Source organism: Crocodylus siamensis, chromosome 2 (genome assembly GCF_052110815.1).
Source record: "Crocodylus siamensis isolate JL-2025a chromosome 2, ASM5211081v1, whole genome shotgun sequence".
In the NCBI taxonomy this organism is placed as follows: domain Eukaryota; kingdom Metazoa; phylum Chordata; order Crocodylia; family Crocodylidae; genus Crocodylus; species Crocodylus siamensis.
The window spans coordinates 183,510,869-183,529,376 of record NC_143396.1 but is presented as its reverse complement, the minus strand read 5'-3'; the positions used below and the strand labels follow the sequence as shown (position 1 = coordinate 183,529,376).

At 44.7% G+C, this 18,508-nt stretch overlaps 1 protein-coding gene across 1 annotated transcript in view; it reads right to left on the bottom strand.

The window, feature by feature from the left end:
• Positions 1-18,508, bottom strand: part of IGSF22 (immunoglobulin superfamily member 22) — a 48,631-nt gene that overhangs the window by 16,774 nt on the left and 13,349 nt on the right. Inside the window, exons 9-17 of the mRNA XM_090032538.1 lie at positions 17,309-17,471; positions 15,558-15,830; positions 13,125-13,409; positions 8,942-9,066; positions 7,934-8,075; positions 6,909-7,205; positions 6,095-6,397; positions 5,575-5,748; positions 776-904 (exon numbers count right to left, since the gene is read on the bottom strand). Coding sequence (XP_089888664.1) covers positions 776-904; positions 5,575-5,748; positions 6,095-6,397; positions 6,909-7,205; positions 7,934-8,075; positions 8,942-9,066; positions 13,125-13,409; positions 15,558-15,830; positions 17,309-17,471 — 1,891 coding nt within the window. The remainder of the gene's footprint in view (positions 1-775; positions 905-5,574; positions 5,749-6,094; positions 6,398-6,908; positions 7,206-7,933; positions 8,076-8,941; positions 9,067-13,124; positions 13,410-15,557; positions 15,831-17,308; positions 17,472-18,508) is intronic.

The window sequence follows — 18,508 nt, the reverse complement described above, 5'->3', positions numbered from 1 at the left end:
ACATCCAGGCTTTCATATGCAATTAATGATTTCAGCCATCACTTTTCCTAGGTGCACAATCTAGGGCCTGGGTTTTCAGTTAATGCTGAACAAACAAACACTATCACAGGCTGCTGCATCTGAGGTACATGAACATACTCCGATGAAGTGATCTAAGGCTTGGCTCCTCTCCTCTACACTACAGTTACTCTGTTAGTTTCAAAAATGTTTTTCCAAACTGCTTACAGCTCTGGAGACTTATGCCCACAATAATCACACAGACTCCCACTATTCATATGTCACTTCTGGGCAGGACTTGAGTTTAAAAATGATTTTGATTATGTATGGAAACATTACAACGCTCATCTATTAACTCATCTTTCTAGAATATAGGCCCATTTTTGCTCTCACTGAAATCACTAAGAACTTCGCTTTAATTTCAATGGGCAGGATTAGGCCCACAATCTCTCCAATTAAAAAGCAGTCTTGAAAAACAAAGCTTTGGGAAAATTAATAAATCGCTTTATCCACATTCTGCAGAGGCTTACCCTTCTTTTATTAAATACACCAGTGGGGATTCATGGTACACTGAAGTCCAATAAACAGAAATGATTTATGATGTTATGAAATGATTGAATTATGGCCTCTGGGAGAAGTGAATGAAAGCCTCTCAAGTACAGCAAGCAACTAAGTACGACAGTATGTTGATCTGTACGTGCTGTCTGCCAATAAAGTAAGTCTTGTCACTGGAAACATTTTTAGGAGAACTAGTGATTAAATGAAACAGGAAACATACTGATGGGGTCCTTTGCAATGACAGAGCTTGAGGGCATGCTTGGTTGTCCTGGCCCTGCACGGTTCACTGCTGTAACACGGAACTCATATTCTGTGTCTTCTAGCAAACCATCCACTTTGAATTTGGTATCTAAAGAGGCAGATATTACAAGTTTTCAGTTTAATCCTTTTAGAAAAAGTTGTCCTCCATCCACATAAGAATTCCCAAGTGATGTTAAAAAAATTACCTGTGGGTTGGGAGTAAGCATGAAAAAATGTCACTTCAAAAAGACACTTTTTAAAGAACATTAGGCATGCATGTGGCTTTCCTCTATCTAGTCATGCACTCAGCTTGCAAAGTGGGAGCACGTTATGTCAAAGAGCACCCCATGGCACAGAAAAAAGGGACTGCATATAGTCATAGATTCATAGATGGTAGGGTCGGAAGGGACCTCAACAGATCATCGAGTCCGAAACCCTGCCTGGGCAGGAAAGAGTGCTGAGGTCAGATGATCCCAGCTAGATGCCTATCCAGCCTTCTCTTAAAGACCCCCAAGGTAGGGGAGAGCACCACCTCCCTTGGAAGCCCATCCCAAATTCTGGCCACGCTTACTGTGAAGAAGTTTTCCTGATATCCAGCCTAAATCTGCTGTCTGTCAGTTTGTGACCATTGTTCCTTGTTACTCCAAGAGGCGCCCAGGTGAATGGAGCATCTCCGACCCCTTGCTGCATCCCCCTAATGAGTTTGTAGACGGCCACAGGATCACCTCTCGGCCTTCTCTTGCCGAGACTGAAGAGGTCCAGGTCCCTCAGTCTCTTCTCATAGGGCTTGTCCTGTAAGTCCCTAACCATACGAGTGGCCCTCCTCTGGACCCTCTCAAGTTTATCAACATCCTTCTTGAAGTACGGCACCCAAAACTGGACGCAGTACTCCAACTGCAGTCTGACCAATGCTGCATAGAGGGGAAATATCACCTCCTTGGATCTATTTGTCGTGCATCTGCTGATGCACGATAAAGTGCAGTTAGCTTTGCTGATGATTTTGTGACGCTGATGACTCATGTTCATCTTGGAGTCTACTATGACTCCGAGATCCCTTTCCGCTTCTGTGCTGCTGAGAGGGTCACTTCCCAGCCAGTAGGTGTGCTGGATATTTTTGCACCCTAGGTGCAGCACTCTGCATTTGTCCTTGTTGTAATATGCATCCTGTTGTGTACTGCCCACTTTTCTAACCTGTCCAGGTCTGCCCGCAATCGTTCCCTACCCTCTGGCGTATGCACTTCACCCCGCAACTTAGTATTGTCCACAGACTTGGACAGAGTGCACTTCACACCTATATCCAAGTCACCAATGAAGATATTGAAGAGTACAGGTCCAAGGTCTGAACCCTGCGGGACCCCACTACCCACATCCTTCCAGGTCAATACCGACCCGTCTACTACCACTCTCTGTGCGTGATGGGTAAGCCAATTTGCCACGCACTGGACCACATAAACATCTATGTCACAGCCTCTTAATTTATTTATGAGATAGGATGAGATACCATATCAAAGGCCTTGCTAAAGTCCAAGAAAATGACATCCACCTCTACTCCTGCGTCTTAGCATTTTGTGACCCTATCATGAAATGAAACCAGATTGGTCAGGCGTGATCTACCTACTACGAATCCATGCTGGTTTCCCTGCTGCATTATTTTTCCCACTGGACTCCCACAAATATGATCTTTCATAATATTTTCAAAGACCTTTCCAAGGACGGAGGTGAGACTGACTGGCCTATAATTACTCGGATCCTCCTGCATTCCCCTCTTGAAAATAGGGACCACATTGGCCCTTTTCCAGTCCTCCAGGACCTGACCTGAGCACCACAAGTGCTCAAACAGCCGTGCCAGTGGCTCTGCTATGACACCGGCCAATTCCTTCAGTACCCTCGGATGCAGCTCATCCGGGCCTGCTGACTTGAACACATCCAGTCCATCCAAGTGCCTCCGCACTAAGTCAGCATCAACAGTTGGTAGGCTGGTGTCCCGCTGATGCCCATCTAAGATCCCATTAGGAGACTTATCTTGCTTAGGAGCACTGAGGCAAAAAACTCATTGAATAGCTCAATCTTGTCCCCCTTCTCTGTCACTAATTGCTCCTCCTTGTTCAGTAGGGGTCCTATGCTGTTCTGCACCTTCCTTTTACTCCCTACATACCTCAAAAATGACTTTTTGTTGTCTTTAATTTGTATTGCCAGCCTCAGCTTTGTAGCTGCTTTGGCCTTTCTAACTGCCTCCCTGCACGTGCAGGCCAAGTAGGTATACTCCTCCTTGGTAGCTTCCCTCTGCTTCCACCGCCTATATGCTTTCTTTTTTGCCCTTAGGCTCCCCTGGATTTCTCCGTTTAGCCAAGGACATTTTTTGGCTCCTTTCCCCCTTTTCCCTCATACTGGGATAATCTCCCTCTGTGCCCGAAGGATCGCTTCCTTTAAGAGCGGCCACCCTTCCTGGACTCCCATCTCGCCAATACTCATCTCCTGCAGTTCATCGTTGATTAGACTCCTAAGTATACTGAAATTAGCCTTCCTAAAGTCAAGCACTCCCACCTTACTAACCTAAGTATCTAACATGGGAAAAAACATATTTTTTCAACTATAGCATTTGTTACTTATTTCAGGCTTAGGATGTAGTGCCTCCATATATGTCCTTATTCAAACAGATGAGATTCAACAAGGACAAGTGCAAAATTCTGCATTTGGTATAAAATAACTGCAGGTACAAATACAGACTGGGGAATGACTGGTTTGACAGCAGTACTGCAGAGAAGGTCCATGGGGTTATGATGGGTCATAAGCTGGCTATGAGTCAACAGTGTGCTCTTGCTGCAAAAAAGCCAACAGCCTCCTGGGTCATATTAACAAAAGTGTCACCTGCAAATCAAAGGAAGTGATTCTTCCCTCTATTCAGCATTGGTGAGGCCTCACCTGGAGTAGTGTCCAGGTTTGGGCCCCACACTTCAAGAAAGATGTGGACAATTTGGAAAGAGTCCATCACAGAGCAACAAAAATGATTAGGGGCCTAGAAGGCAAGACCTATGGAGGAAGGCTGAAATAACTAGGGTCATTTAGCTTGGATAAAAGAAGACTGAAGGGGGATTTGATAACATTCTTCCTGAAGGGTGATTATAGAGAAGATGGAGGTAGGTTTTCTCTGTGGCTGTAGGGAGCAATGGCCTCAAGTTGCAGCGGGGGAAATTTAGGCTGGAGATTAGAAGGAACTTTCTGACTATGAGAATGATTAGGTATTGGAACAGGCTACCTAGGAAAGTTATGGATTTTCCATGCTTGGAAACTTTCAAGAGTCTAGGCAGACTGGGATAGTTAGGCTGGGATAGTTTAGTCAGGGCTGATCCTGTCTTGAGCAGGGGTCTGGAGTAGATGACCTTGTAGGATCCCTTGCAGGCCTACTTGCCTATGATACCCCCGTTGTATAGGATTTTTTCTATGAACGGTCCAACTGAACGTAGTAGGACAGCTCATAGAGTAGTGAGTAAGCAGCCTGAGTGAGGCTATCAGAACCTGACCTTCAGTAACTTTTCAGACTGATCTTCCATGTAGTTTGATCAAAGTCTCTGGAATTAAGGATTAATTTTCCTTAAAATTAACTTCACCCTTTACACTGATTAATTTTGAAAGGTACTATTGGCCAATTTGATCAAATGCCATTTATTTCTTAAGGAAGTCCAATATTTTGGACAGAAAAAAGAATCCATGAGAGAGTGATGAAAATATAAGATGATGAAAACCAAAGGACTTGTTAAACATATGTTATTGGTAGGGGCCTACCAAATGCACCATTTCATGGATTTCACAGAAATTGTGTAATTGGCAGTCTCTTGTGAAATAGCTGGTTCCCGGTGACAAATCATGGGTAACCGGCTATGTTCAAAAAGCCAGCAACCCTTCCTCCTGATGGGGGAGCAGGGGCAGGGTGGGATGACAGCCCAAGCTTTACTCTTCAGTTGGGTACAGGAACTGTTTAATTGCCACACTTAAACTGTTTGTTTGCTCAGTAATTATCACTCTCCACCCCTTGAAGAGGGTGATAATTATTGAATTAACAAGCCAGGCAGCTCTAGCTAGGACTTTCAACCAATGCCTGGGAGGGGTGGGACTTGCAGAGCCCCTCAGCCAACCAGAGGTGTGTGTGTGCGTGTGCGTGGGGGAGGGGGTAAGGGGGGCCTTTGCTTCACCTTCAGAATGGCAGCCCCAGCCATGAAATTGGGGGCCCCAGCTGTGTTACAGCCACATAATCAGCTGCCCGGGCTCATGAATTTGGTAGGTCCCTAGTTATTGGTAGCACAAATGCTTCCATGTGTTTCCCAAGCTGTGAGTCACATGTGGCTGGCATGCCACGAATATTTTGAAAGTGATTGCTGTTCTATACATTCAGTAAACTCAGTTACTTACTTAAATCAAAACCAGAGGGAAGGAGTGGCATTAGTCAAAGGAAACTTTTAAAACAAAGATGCCTAAAATTAGGCTTTTGAGTCCCTATACAGGCACCTAAATAAAACATACAAAGATATGATTTTCAGATTTGCTGAGTATCCAAACCTCCAATAGTGCTAAAGCTCAGGATATGTGAAAATTGGGTTAATTCTCTGTACATACTTAAATACAGATTTGGGCCCCAGATTTCAGGCAGCTGTGTTTGGGCTTCATAAATGATGTGCTAATATCACCCCCTTTACTTGTCTGATCACAATTCTTGCTTCGCATTTCATGTCCTCCCCAGCTCTCATTCTTCCAATATATAGTATAGAACAATAGTTGTCTGACCTTTGACAGGATCTTTGGTGACTGGGACCCAAAGATTGCTGCCTTTCTTCCTTCTTTCTACAATGTACCCTTGTACTGGGGAGCCACCATCTGTGGCTGGAGGGTTCCAAGTGATGGTGATAGCTTCCTTAGTCACATCTGTAACCTGAGGTTGAGTTGACAGTCCAGGAGGCTCTAAATAGACAGAGATAATTTCAGCAAGAAGAATCAGAATTAGAGTTTCACCTATTGTTCCACTGCAAAGCCTCATTTGATTAAAAGCAACTCAGAACAAGAGGCTAAGAAAAGGGAGTCTGCTACTGTGTACAGTCAATGGATTTAGTCTTTGGTTCAAATCATGTTGTTTGCCCTAGCAAGGGTCACAGTTAACAAAGTATCTACCCATTTTCAGCTTGGATTTGCAACCCTGAAGTACAGAAAGTGTTTTAAAAAAAGGAAAATATTCTTTTGAAGGGGTAAGGGAATGTGCAAAAGTAAATCCACCTTTAAAATAGCTGCTTCAAGGTATTCAGGTGCTTACCAATAGGTTCTCCAGCAAAGACTTCTTCCGTCTCCAGTGGTTCACTCATACCCTCCGAATTGACGGCAAAGATTCTGAACTGATAGGCTCGGCCTTCTTCTACCTTATCGGTGGCAAATGTGGTGTGTTTGCTCTCTACTTCACCAACTTTAATCCAGGACCTTTTACCAACCATCTTCCTCTCAATGATAAAATGTGTCACCTGCTTTCCTCCATTATCTTTGGGCGCTTTCCACTTCATTTTGATGCACTTACCCGTCCGCTCCAAAAGTTCCACTTTTCCCTGAGGTGGTTTTGGTTTGTCTGCAGCATTGAAAGACAATCAAAGCAATGTGGAAAGTCATTATAAATTGGAAGGCCATATCCTCACATGGTGAAAATTAGCACAGCTCCATTGACTTCACTGAGGCTACACTGGTTTCCACTAGCTGATTTGATGATGAGTCTTCCCCAGTGAATGGATTTCTAAGTAAGGCCTGGGCACACTGTGGTCTTGGAATACATTTCATAGAATAATAAATAGAAAATCAGTGTTGGAAGGAACCTTAGGGGGTCATCTAGTCCAACCTCCTGCTCAAAGCAGGGCCATCCCCAACTAGACTATCCCAGCCAAGGCTTTGGCTAGCAATGTTCTCAAGCCCAAAAGGGCTGCACTTTCTGGCTGAAGTTCAGAGGCCCACACCCAGCCTTGGGCTCGTAACCTTTCAGCTGGTAGTTCAGCACTCAGGCCCCTGAGTCACAGAACAGACTTCCTACAAGGCTGCAAAGTTGGCCTGCCATTGAATCACTGTAAAATGATGAGTTCAGGACCTACCAAGAACATTGAGGAACAGATTGGCAACAGCTGAGCCACAGTCACTTTTCAACTTCAGCATAATGTTTCCACTGTCTTCTCTCACACAGTTGTTTATTGTGAGCAAAGCATAGTTGCTTGTCTTTTCCATCACAATCTTCTGTTCCTCTGTCACCTCAATACCATCTTTGAACCAGCTGACCTTTGGCATTGGTTTTGCCTTGAAGGGAATTTTGATGTTTGCCGTATGCCCAGCCTTCACAGTCACAGGGTGTGCAGCCAACAGCTCCAGCACAGATTCATCAATGACAGGGGGATCTTAAAACAGTGAAAGGCATGTGAAAGGTAGAGCCCCATGGACATTTTGGTGCTGTTAATGTATTTTGAGTTCCCTGCCAAGGTGGCATAAACCATGTCCTTCCACACCCACCTTTCTTTAAGAGTAGATTCCTATATTTTAAGGGGCACTTAAAATCCTTAGTACCGTTGATGCAGACAGTCCAGTTCTCCTGATTACCATACAGGGAACGGTCTGGCTTTCCCTAAGACTAACCAGCTAAGCAGAAGAAAAAGGGAGCATCACTCCCTATATTCCACCACGCCACCCTGAATGATTACATCTTAGTGACTAACTCAGTTTGTGCTAAAATCTGCCTTATGACCCATCAGCGTATGGGCAATAGGTGTGCTCATCATTTAGCGCAGAGATGAGATAAAATCCTTGCTAAACATAAATGGAGTCTGAAAAATTTGGCTAGTGCCATCTGGCTGCCAAGAGTTAAACAACAAATATTTTTCTTCAAGTGTAATACTTCCCAGGATAGCCAAAATGTTCAAATCCAATCTCTGAAGGTCAGTTGACATGCTAGTCTGATTTATTCTCAATGAAGGCTATGCAATTGCCCTTTTGTGTGTGAAGAGATGTGGTTTTGCACATGCATGTTGATGGACCTGTAAAATTTGCTGGCACAAATAAGGAGGCCTGTTGATTGTACAACTGCAGCTGTGAGGGTGGTGTGAGTGGTATTATGGAAAAGTGTCAGTACCTGCAATGGCAATGGTGGCCTCACTTTCTGCTCCTTTGGCTCTGAATGTGTACTTCCCTTCAAACTTCTCTCCCATTTTGTCAACGATTAGTTTGTGGACAGCTCCCTGCTTGACAATCTGGATTCCTGTCATATCTGTAATCTGAAAGAAGGACAGCAGCAGTTTGCAAAAACAAAAAATTCATGACAATAGTAGTCTATTGGTTAGAAATAAGGGGGAAAGGTTTAGATATCTGTGTCCTGTCCTGGCAAAATACTTTGTCATTCTTGGATGAAGCTGAGAATTATGCATTTCATTATGATCCAGCAGTAAGGAAGCTACCCTGCACATAAAATTTGACTAAGCCAACACACTGGCATTCAGAGAAAACATTATCCAAACTGCTGACCTGAGTGTCAAAGGGAAAAGGAGACCTATTGTTCCCACAGGGGAAGATGTGCTTCCACAATAGAGGCAAGAGCCTGAGCAAGTGGGTTAGAAAATCTGGGAAAAGAGGTATCCAATGATTAGTCAGGTGCTTGAGAAAGAAAGATGGCTGACCAAGAAAGGTAAGGTTGATGCCATGCCAAAGTGAGACAAACCTTAAGATCCAGAGTCTTTGGGAAATGTTAAATCAGTTCTCATTTTCTCTAACCCATTTGTCTGCCCATACTCTATTTCTTTTCCAAGTTACCAACATTAGGCCAACTCCTGCATTCCCAAATGCGCCCAAAGACAAAACTCCCATTAAGGCTCTCCAACATACACGATGGAAGGCCAGGGCTAATGGGGCTTAGCCCCCCAAATTCATTTCGCAGTGGCCAGTGATAGCAGCAGCACCACATCACCACCATCCTGCAGTGCCCAGGCCAGTGCCACTGCCCCACCCCACCCCACTGCCACAGCGCTGTATCCAATGCCCCTGCCATATGCTTCTCCGCGGCTGCAGCCCCCTAGATAATATGTTCTGCCTTCACTTATGCTTTCCAGCCTTTCATTTTCTTTCTGGTTATATCATGCGTGTTTACCTCTTTGCCATCCTTCAGCCAAACTCCTTCTACCTTCTCGTCATTCAGGACAACACAGAGCTCTGCTGGGTCTCCTGTTGGAGCCTGAACATCAGACATACCGCTCTTGACTGTAGCAAATCTCTCTATAAGAAATTTCAGTGATAGTAAGCACACAAAGATAGTTGCTGTAACCGCATGCACCAAAGCACAGTATTAAGGAGAGGTAAACCTCACAACGAAGGAATTCAGCATGAACACATACACAGCATGCACTAGGGACAAATGCTAACTGTCTGTCATTTTGAGACAGTGGGGAAAAAGGTGTGGGGAAAGCCCCTGTAAGAGATGTCAACCAAAAAAAAAAGAGAATGTGTGAACAGGTTAATATATCATACCTGAGAGATGGGGGCAGATAGAGGGAACAGATAGGCCTATAGAGACTGTATTACAGGGTGTTTGGGTGATAAAGAGAAATATTTTCTCTCTAGGAAATCTCTCTTCAGCACACAAAGGCCACTGTGGATTTGTTACTGGTTTCTGACTTTCCCCTCTCTGGCAGGCAGGGAGGAGAAGATCTGTTAGAAAAGGACCAGGGTATGGTTTCAAGCTAACAAAGTAGCTTGTTCCAGTGGTTATTCATTCTCACAATTAGTATTGCATGTTTTATTTCTAATTTGAATTTGTTTGGCTTTAGAGTCCAGCCTCTGGCTCTTGTCCCACCTTTCTCCACTGCATTAAAGAGCCCTCTAGACTCTGGGATATTTTTTTCCCTAGGAAGGTTTTTAGACACTAGAGCCAAGTCATTCCTCAATTTTCCTTATGATAAAGAGAATGAGCTCTAAGACATTCGAAATAAGGCATTTTTTCCCAGTCTTTAATAATTTCTGTGGCTCTTTTGTGCATTCTCTGCAGTATTTAACATTCATCTGCACTGTTCTCCATTTCTTACATATTCTATTGTTAAAGAGGGAACTGCTGTCCAGTTTGGAAAGATTTTCCCGGTTTTTCCATCTCAGAGGAGAGAAAAGCAGGTAAACACCCTTATACCTAGAGGCCTGTCAAATACACTGGCCAGGTCCCTTGTGCCACTTATCCTGCTCTGAGTCTGGTAGGACAAGAACTGCAGGGGCCACCAGTCGCAGGGTCTGAAGGTGGGCAATGGCTCAGCGGTGTCTCTGAGAACATTAAACAGGGTTTTACATGGTGGATGAACCACTGTGAAAAAAACGGGGAGCAATGGAGAGCTCACTGAATGTACACTACATAGCACTTGAACTACATAACTGAAATGAGCTCTGGCAAGGAACTTAAATAGGAGTGTGGTAGCAGTACTACACCTCTCTAGATCTGTCCCTAACTTTAAATGGTCACACGTATTAGGAAATCCAGTCAGGAATTCTTTGGTCTCTTGAACAGGAGACGCTGAGAGATCAGTATTTTGTCTGCTGGAGGAAGCATCAGTGGGAGTAAACTGTGCACATCAAATGGAGATAAATTCAGGTAGCCTGGGTATTGGATGGACAATGAAACTCAGTTAGTTTCTGGGAATCAGAAACCATTACAGAGAATGTCCTGGGCTTGGTTTAGGGTCCTGTTCCAATTAACTGTATACTTCTTCTAGCCATGATATGCCTACTGAATATGGCTTAAGAGACCCTCTGTGAGTCTCAGTGGGGTTTACTCTTTCTCTATGGTATATACTGGAGAGACAGCAGCTCCAACAAGCCAACCACCAACAGATCCCTCCTAGTCAATCAGCTGGAACCATAGGGACACACTGATAGTTTTTAGCTCACATTTTCTCTCATGCACAGATGAGACTAAGCAACAACTTTTGGATCCAGATCTGAAATTCTATGTGGAAAAAAAGGTTGGTTTTATGGCTAAGATACTAGACTGTCATTCCAGGTCTGACTGGGGTTAACAGCAGTCCTTCAAAAGACTACAATGGAAGCTGGACCAGCCCCTTATTCCCTCAGTACCTCAGGATCTGTGTATCCTGCAATCACAGAAATATAGTATAGAGACACCTGGACAAGTTTTAGTTAGCTTGGGTACTACTAGCAGCTAGTACATGGCAGCATGGGCTAATTTATCTTGTTGAGAAGCCCAGCCTATCTGTCTCCCTGCTTTACTTGTAGCAGGTTAGGGATGCTATGTCTTATGGTTATGTCAGGGTTGACTGTTGTTTTACTAGTAAGCTGGACAATGTATTTGAATGGGAATGATCCTGCCTTTGGTGGGAGGTTGGATTGATGACCTCTGATGGTCTGTTCCAGCCATATTTTTCTATGATTCTATGATTGTTCAGTGGAAGGACTTAGAAGTTAAAATGTAGGTGGCCATGTACTTGAACAGAACAGCTTGAATTTTTGAGAGTCTTATAACATACTCATAATGTCACATGATCACAGCATCTGATGAAGTGAGTTTGGGCCCATGAAAGCTTATGCATCTCTGATTTAGTTCAGCTGTAAGGTGACACTCTACTTCGCCTTCATACTCACAAGAGCCTCTCCTTTCTCCTGCTGCTATTAGAGGCATTCTAACGAGTGGCCTGTAGATGGCATTCACACATTAGTCTGGGCAGCCTCCTTTCCTTTGCCAAGCAAGAGCCAAATTCCACCCTAGCCTAAGCACAAGCCCAGGGCCTGGTTAACACATAGGCAGTCTAGGCACAGCCTGACATGATTCTGAGCTTTCATTTTAAGAGCCATTCTCTTTCTAGCCCTCACGATGGTAAAACACAAAAAATGGACAATGTAACCCAACCGTAAACAATTTGGTGTTCTCACCTATAACCTGCAGAAGGCCTGGAACAATAGATGTAAGAAGTGTAATGGTCCCATTCAATCCCGTGAACAATTATCCCCAAAACATGATGTCCTGGTAGGAGACTATGCTGTGAGAAGGAGGCGCAGTTGGAGCATGCATGTGATAGGGCAGTTAGGCCTCTATATGAAGAAAACCTTGGACTGGCCTTGTTTAAACCCAGGCTACATTTGGTCCTTTATTGTTTCAATCTGCCTACCTAAGAATTATGAATGCTAACTTGGCTCCAGAGCCTGTCTTTCCAGAATGGCAGCACAGTCCATAGCCACTGCAGCACTACACCATCTGGCTTCAGGAGGGAGAAGGGTATGGAATTGAATCTGTTGTTTTTCCCAGCCTCTTCTAACACAGGAACATAGGAACAAAAAACAGAAAAAAGCCTCCTGAGCCGGTAAGTCCCATTTCCTGCACCATTTATCCTGAGTCCTAAAAATCATCCGTTCCAGTCCCTCACATATGCTACAGCCACAAAGAACCTGATGAAAACAAAAGCAAAAGTACTCTACAGTGTCCAGAGATAAGAAGCAGGAGACAGAAGGGCACCATTGTCCTAAAAGAGGACAACAAATACTTGAACCATACTGAGCTCTAATTAGACAGAACTGTATGTGGCAGGCGGGTGTGCGTAAATCAAAGCCAGTCTGCCTCCATCAATAGTCACCTGAATGTAATAAAGGCCGCTAAAACGCAGAAAGGAGCTCAGAAAATAGATTCTTGTTTAAGCTCCAGTGGCGGATGGATGTAAACTGGGCTTTCCTGGTTTGTTTCTCCTCTTAGCTTTGCATCCTTCCATCACGTTTTCTGGAGAGGAGTCTATTCTACTACAATTACAACAACTTTACAATCTTTGCTTATGTAACAATAATGATAATTAATATTTATACCAACAAGCTCCTCAAACTGTGCCTATGCCCTCCCATGCAGGCTGCAATCAAATGCTGTGTGGGCGCGTTGTGTTAAAGTTTCAGGATAGGAATGCATGATGATGGCTCTGATTAATGAACGTATTATGATGGCCTGATTAATATCCCAAAGATGGTAAGAATACTTTTGAGTTTCATAAGTGGCATGTACAACCTTAAATTTGAAATCTGCTGCTTTATGCTTGCACAGCATCTTGGAAGTAACAAAAGCCCTTAACAAATAATGGTTGATGATTATTTCCAGTCTTCAAACAGGGAAGCAGAGACTCAGGCTGGTTTTGTGATTCGTCTCATGTCAAATAACAAAATGAGGAAGCGAACTCAGTTCCGTTGACTCCAAGTCTCTTCCCCTCAAGGCAATGCAGCCTGTCTATAAAGTCAAACCATGCAACAATTGAAGCTTACTATATTTTTGTAAACCTTTCCCTGGATCCAGTTGTTCTTACCTTCCACTGTTACATTGGCAGTGCTGTAATACTCTTTTGGGTCATTGTCTTGCATGGCAATCACTGTGTACTCCCCTGAATCTGTCAATTCAGCATCATCAATGATCAGCTCTGCTCTCTTCCCCTCATGGTTCATGCTGTACTTGTTGGATCTCTGAATTGCCACCCCATTCTTTAGCCACTTCAGGGTAACATCTTTAGAAGTCAGCTCACACTCCAGACAAGCTTTCCCCTTCTCCTTGACTCGGACATTCTTCAGATTGCTGATGAACTTAATTGGGATTCCTTCAGAAAGAGGGAGATGAAGAGATCGGCAGTATGAAATTTAATTTCCCAGGGATAACTTTAGAAAGCCAAGCAAGACACTGGGAAAGAAGCTGCACCTTGGCAACAAGCAGGGACAAGATCAGCCCCCCTCCACCGGGCCCACCTCAAACCCTAGGAGAGGCGCACCTAGGCCAAGGGTCAGGGAGGATCTAGTGAGGGAACTTCTGGAGGGACTGGATGTGTTCAAATCATCAGGTCCTGATGATATCCACCCCAGAGTGCTGAGGGAATTAGCTGAGGTCATTGTGGGACCCCTGGCATGGCTTTATAAACACTCGTGGTGCTTTGGTGTGGTGCCAGAGGACTGGAAGAGGGCCAATGTGGTTCCCATCTTCAAAAAAGGGAGGAAGGAGGACGCGGGGAACTATAGGCCAGTTAGTCTTACCTCAATCCTGGGTAAGCTTTTTGAGAGAATTATTCTGACACATGTCCACAAGGGGCCAGCAGGGGAGATTATGTTTAGGGGCAACCAACACGGGTTCATTAGAGGCCGGTCCTGTCAGACCAACCTGGTGGCCTTCTACGACCAGGTCACCAAATCCTTAGATGCAGGGGTAGTGGTGGACATAGTCTTTCTGGACTTTTGGAAGGCCTTCGACAGTGTCTCTCACCCCGTTCTCATAAAGAAACTGGGGGACTGTGGTATCGATACTTAAGTGCTACTTAAACACAAACAGGACAAATGTAAGAGCAGGTGGAGCCAATGCAATAATCTAAATACTTTATTCATTATGTCGTGGAAGAGTGTATCAGGGGGCAGCAGGGCAGGCCCTACAAGGAGAAGCTACGGGACCTGAACCTGTTCAGCCTCCACAAGAGAAGGCTGAGTGAGGATCTTGTGGCCTGTTACAAACTAGTCAGAGGGGACCAGCAGGCACTGGGGGAGTCCCTGTTCCCCCGAGCACTACCAGGAGTGACCAGGAATAATGGTCACAAGCTGGCAGAGGGTAGATTTAGGCTAGACATCAGGAGGCGCTACTTCACCGTCAGGGCAGCTAGGATCTGGAACTAACTTCCAAGAGAAGTGGTGCTGGCTCCTAGCCTGGGGGTCTTTAAGAGGAGGCTAGATGTACACCTTGCCGGGGTCGTTTGACCCCAGTACTCTTTCCTGCCATGGCAGGGGTCGGACTTGATGATCTGCTGGGGTGTCTTCTGACCCTACCAACTATGAAACTATGAAACAGTATATTCAGGGTTGTCTGTATCCCGCTCCTCTTTGTGCTACATGTCACGGTGTTTTTAAGCCTTCCTCAGAGGCATTGGGTGTTTGCTACCATCAAGTCTGGGGCAAATGATCCTGCTTAGACCAAAGCCAGATGTTCCTGGCTAGGGGGTCTTGGCTCTCCATTCAGGGTGAGACTGAATGCCATATTTGGAGTTAGAAAGGAATTTTACCCCCATGGTCAGGTTGGTGCAGACTGTGAGGGGTTTTGCCTTCTTCTGTAGCGGGGTCATGGTCTCTACTTGGGATCTCTTGACAATGTTTCATAGAAGCAGGATGTTGGCTCCTGTGATCTCCCTACTTTACCTGTCAGGTTAGGGTGTTAGGTCTGTGTTGTGTCAGGGTAGATGGTAGTCCTATGTAGAGTTTAGATTATAAGAGGGTTTGGACAGGGATGATCCTGCCTCAGGCAGGAGGTTGGATTAGATGACGTCTGGAGGTCCCTTCTGGCCCTGCTTCTCTATGATTCTATGCTAGGGAGGAGAACAGTTCCAGACCTCACTTGGGACTTCACTTCCAAGGGGGCTGCAGTTAGTGTAGATGACATTTTTCCTGCAGTACACACCTTAAAAACTGCACCAGTATCTGAACAGCCTCCTTGGTACCTACTGAAACATGCCTTCTGTATGCTAAATCAGACCTGCTTGACAATGATAAGTAGACAGAGTTTCATAGATAGGGATTGTCCCTTCTGAACCACCAGTAGCAGAAGTGAGAAACTTTTTCTGAATTTTGGGAAATGGTGGCCACTTTGCCCCGCCACCATCTGGTCTGCTTTGTGAGGCTATGGCTGCTTCTACCTAATACAGCCAGTCCCTTAGTTCAAACACATACTGGTACTTTCAGCATGAGGGGTTCTCTAACAGTTCTCCTGCCTTACTTACGCTCTATGATGAGTGGAGCTTTCTGCACCAGATCTCCAGCTTCGACACTGATCTCACCAATGTCACTTGGCCGAACATCCTTAATTTTTAGCGTGTGAGTCAGCCCGTCATCAGATGAAATGATCTCATATTTGTCATCTCGTTTCAGCTCCTTCCCATTGAACTTCCAGGTAAAATTGGGCACTTTCTTGGATAAGCGGATTTCAAACACAGCTGTCTGCCTTTCTGTCACTTTCAGTGGTTTCAGTTCTGCCAGAAATGATAGGGGCTCATCTGTTAAAATAACAGAAGACAAATATGAATGTGCAGGTGTAAAGAATACTCATAGTTTAATCTAGTCTCAACTTTAGGATTTTCCTCAGTGGCCTTGAGCCAGATCCTCAGCTGGAGTCAATCAACCTAACTCTGCTGGAGTCATCGTTTGAATTTCTTTCTTACATGTAGAAGTAAGGACAACGGGCATGAATTTGTATAGCCCATTTTAAGTTCAAAAAGAGATGCACTACCTCATACTAGGACTACTTGAGGTCCACAGTACTTCAAAAGTGAGGTAAACTTCCCTCCAAGGCTGATTACCAGTCCACACATCTGTGGTTCTCACTCCATTTCTCCTGCCTTGCTCCTATTCTTTTCTTCCCCTTTATTCTAGTCACCACAAGGGAAATGGTTTCAGGTAAGTGCAACCAAGATCTGGAAACCTCTCTGGAGATTTTGTTTCATTTGGTTCATCTGCTGAACAGTAAAAAGGTAGCCCTGTTGGTTGTCCTGGTGTCAGTCACAAAACAGGGCCTGGATCAGCCTGGATCTATACCATCTCTGTATCAAGCTCATGACACATGACCCATCTTCTCACTTGGCCTCATTTTTGGGAGTTGGCCTGTGCAGAATGGGAGTGAGAGGGCAGGGTGTCTTCCACAGTGGCACTCCCAAGCCTGGCACGCAGGCAGGTAGACATGCCCTCTGTGGTTGTCAACATACTGGACACCTTGTGCCAAACTAGGTACTTGGGCTTGTCACAAGGGGCAAGTATTTTATTTTGATTAATTATGTAGAGGAAGGGGCAGCATTAGGAGGACCTCACACCTCAAGCAGTCCCACTGAAATTAAGTTACAAAGTGAGGGTACTGCTCAGTGTAAGTCTGAGAGGCCTTGAGATGGGCCAGCTATTCCAGAAATAACTGGAGGGCAAGTGGAGTAAAAGCAGTATTGTGGATAAAGCAGGTGGCAGCCTAATTTATACCCACCCTTGATTTAGGTCAACTTTGTTCTTGGATTTAAAATGTCTATGATTTCCCTCCAGCAACTGCAATCACATACTTGGCCTGTAACAGCGAGTGTGTGCAATAGAGAAAAGCCCTGTGCTTCATCTTCCCTGGGCATGTACATCCCCTTCCATTCCTAATGGATTGTGGAAGCACAGGTCATTTCCACGACAAGGCTATTGCCATAGCACTTTTCATCATTTATCTCTTTTCTGCTAAACTGGTTCAAATACAATGCTGAAATTTGCTGTCTTGTGAAATGTATTTCCTTTGATCATGTGCACTTTCCAGTTATTGCGGATCAGAGCATGACTCATACAGTGCTGGATTTTTGTTTGAGGGTAAAAAGACCAGTGAGTCATACATGTTGCAAAGAACTATAAAAAAAGAAGGTAGGTCATGGTCTGACACCGATTTTGACCCCATCTTTTTTAGTGTTCCATTTTGTCATGGCTTCCCTGCCACTGTGCAGTTAAAAATAAAAATTACCTATCACTTTCAGTGTTGCTGAGAGAATCTTGTCTGCAACACTAAGTTTATAGGTGCCCAGGTCCTTTTCATTCACATTGGTGATGTACAGCATATACTTGGTGCCCATTTGTTTCATGTCATATTTTCCTAGAGAGTACTGAGTACGCAGAGGCTCATCATCCTGAAAAAAAGAACACTGAAAGCTGGGTATCTTTCTAGAGGTCACCCAGTTGTATGTGAATCAACACAAGGTTGAGTTTAATGGACTTTGCTAGCCAGCAATGTGATTGCATGGCAAACCCTGGGATTTTGCCTCCAATCTACTGGCACCTATACATGTAATAGATTTCTGCTTTGACGTGTGCTAATTAATCAAGTCTGCTGGAGCACTTGATAAGCTTTAGTTAAAGCACCCCCACTGCCATTTTGAAACACAGGTACGTTGAATACATGTGATGCTGTGGGCGCTTTAATTAGAGTGGCTCTCAGAGCCACTCTAATTAAAGTGCCCCCCACCTCTACCCTGGAGCACATGGATAGAGGTCCTATATGTACCCCATCTAGATGGAAATCAATGATCCGTTGTCAGCAGTAATGCTTTGCACAGGCAGGTCAGCCTTTCAGAGTCTGAAAAGGTCAATTAGAAAGCACACAGCATAGCATTACAGGAAGTAATCGCTGTGACAGACAGCAGGCTGCCTCATAGGTAAATAAGGAGACTGGCTCCAAAATACACACTTGCCTGATAGACCGAGAGCTTCCTCTGGTTAGGGGCTGTTCTGGTCAAAAGCAAGTAAGTTAGGTCATATCCCGCTGTTCTTATCAGGTGCTTCTACACATGCAATCAATGTGAAGAAATAAACTCTGGAGTTTATTGCTTCTGGGTTCACTGTTTGAATGTGCACCCAAGACAGCAGCACATTGAGCCAGGTCAGAGCAGTCCCGGCTGGCAGAAAGTCCTGGGGGTCAGCCTGCCAGCCTGGGGCTGCTCCCCACATGGCTCAATATGCTGTAGAGAGGCTGGCTGGGGCACAAGTGTGCTCCAGTGTGGGGCTAGCCATCAGGGAATGCCAACACTGAAGCACCCTCATGCCCTAGCCAGCCGCAGCAGCATTTACACATGCACTACAGCAGAGCAAAAAACTCCACCACAGGATAGTACCTGTATTTACAATTACTTTAAATACAAGTACTATCCTACTGTGGAGTTAATTAGTT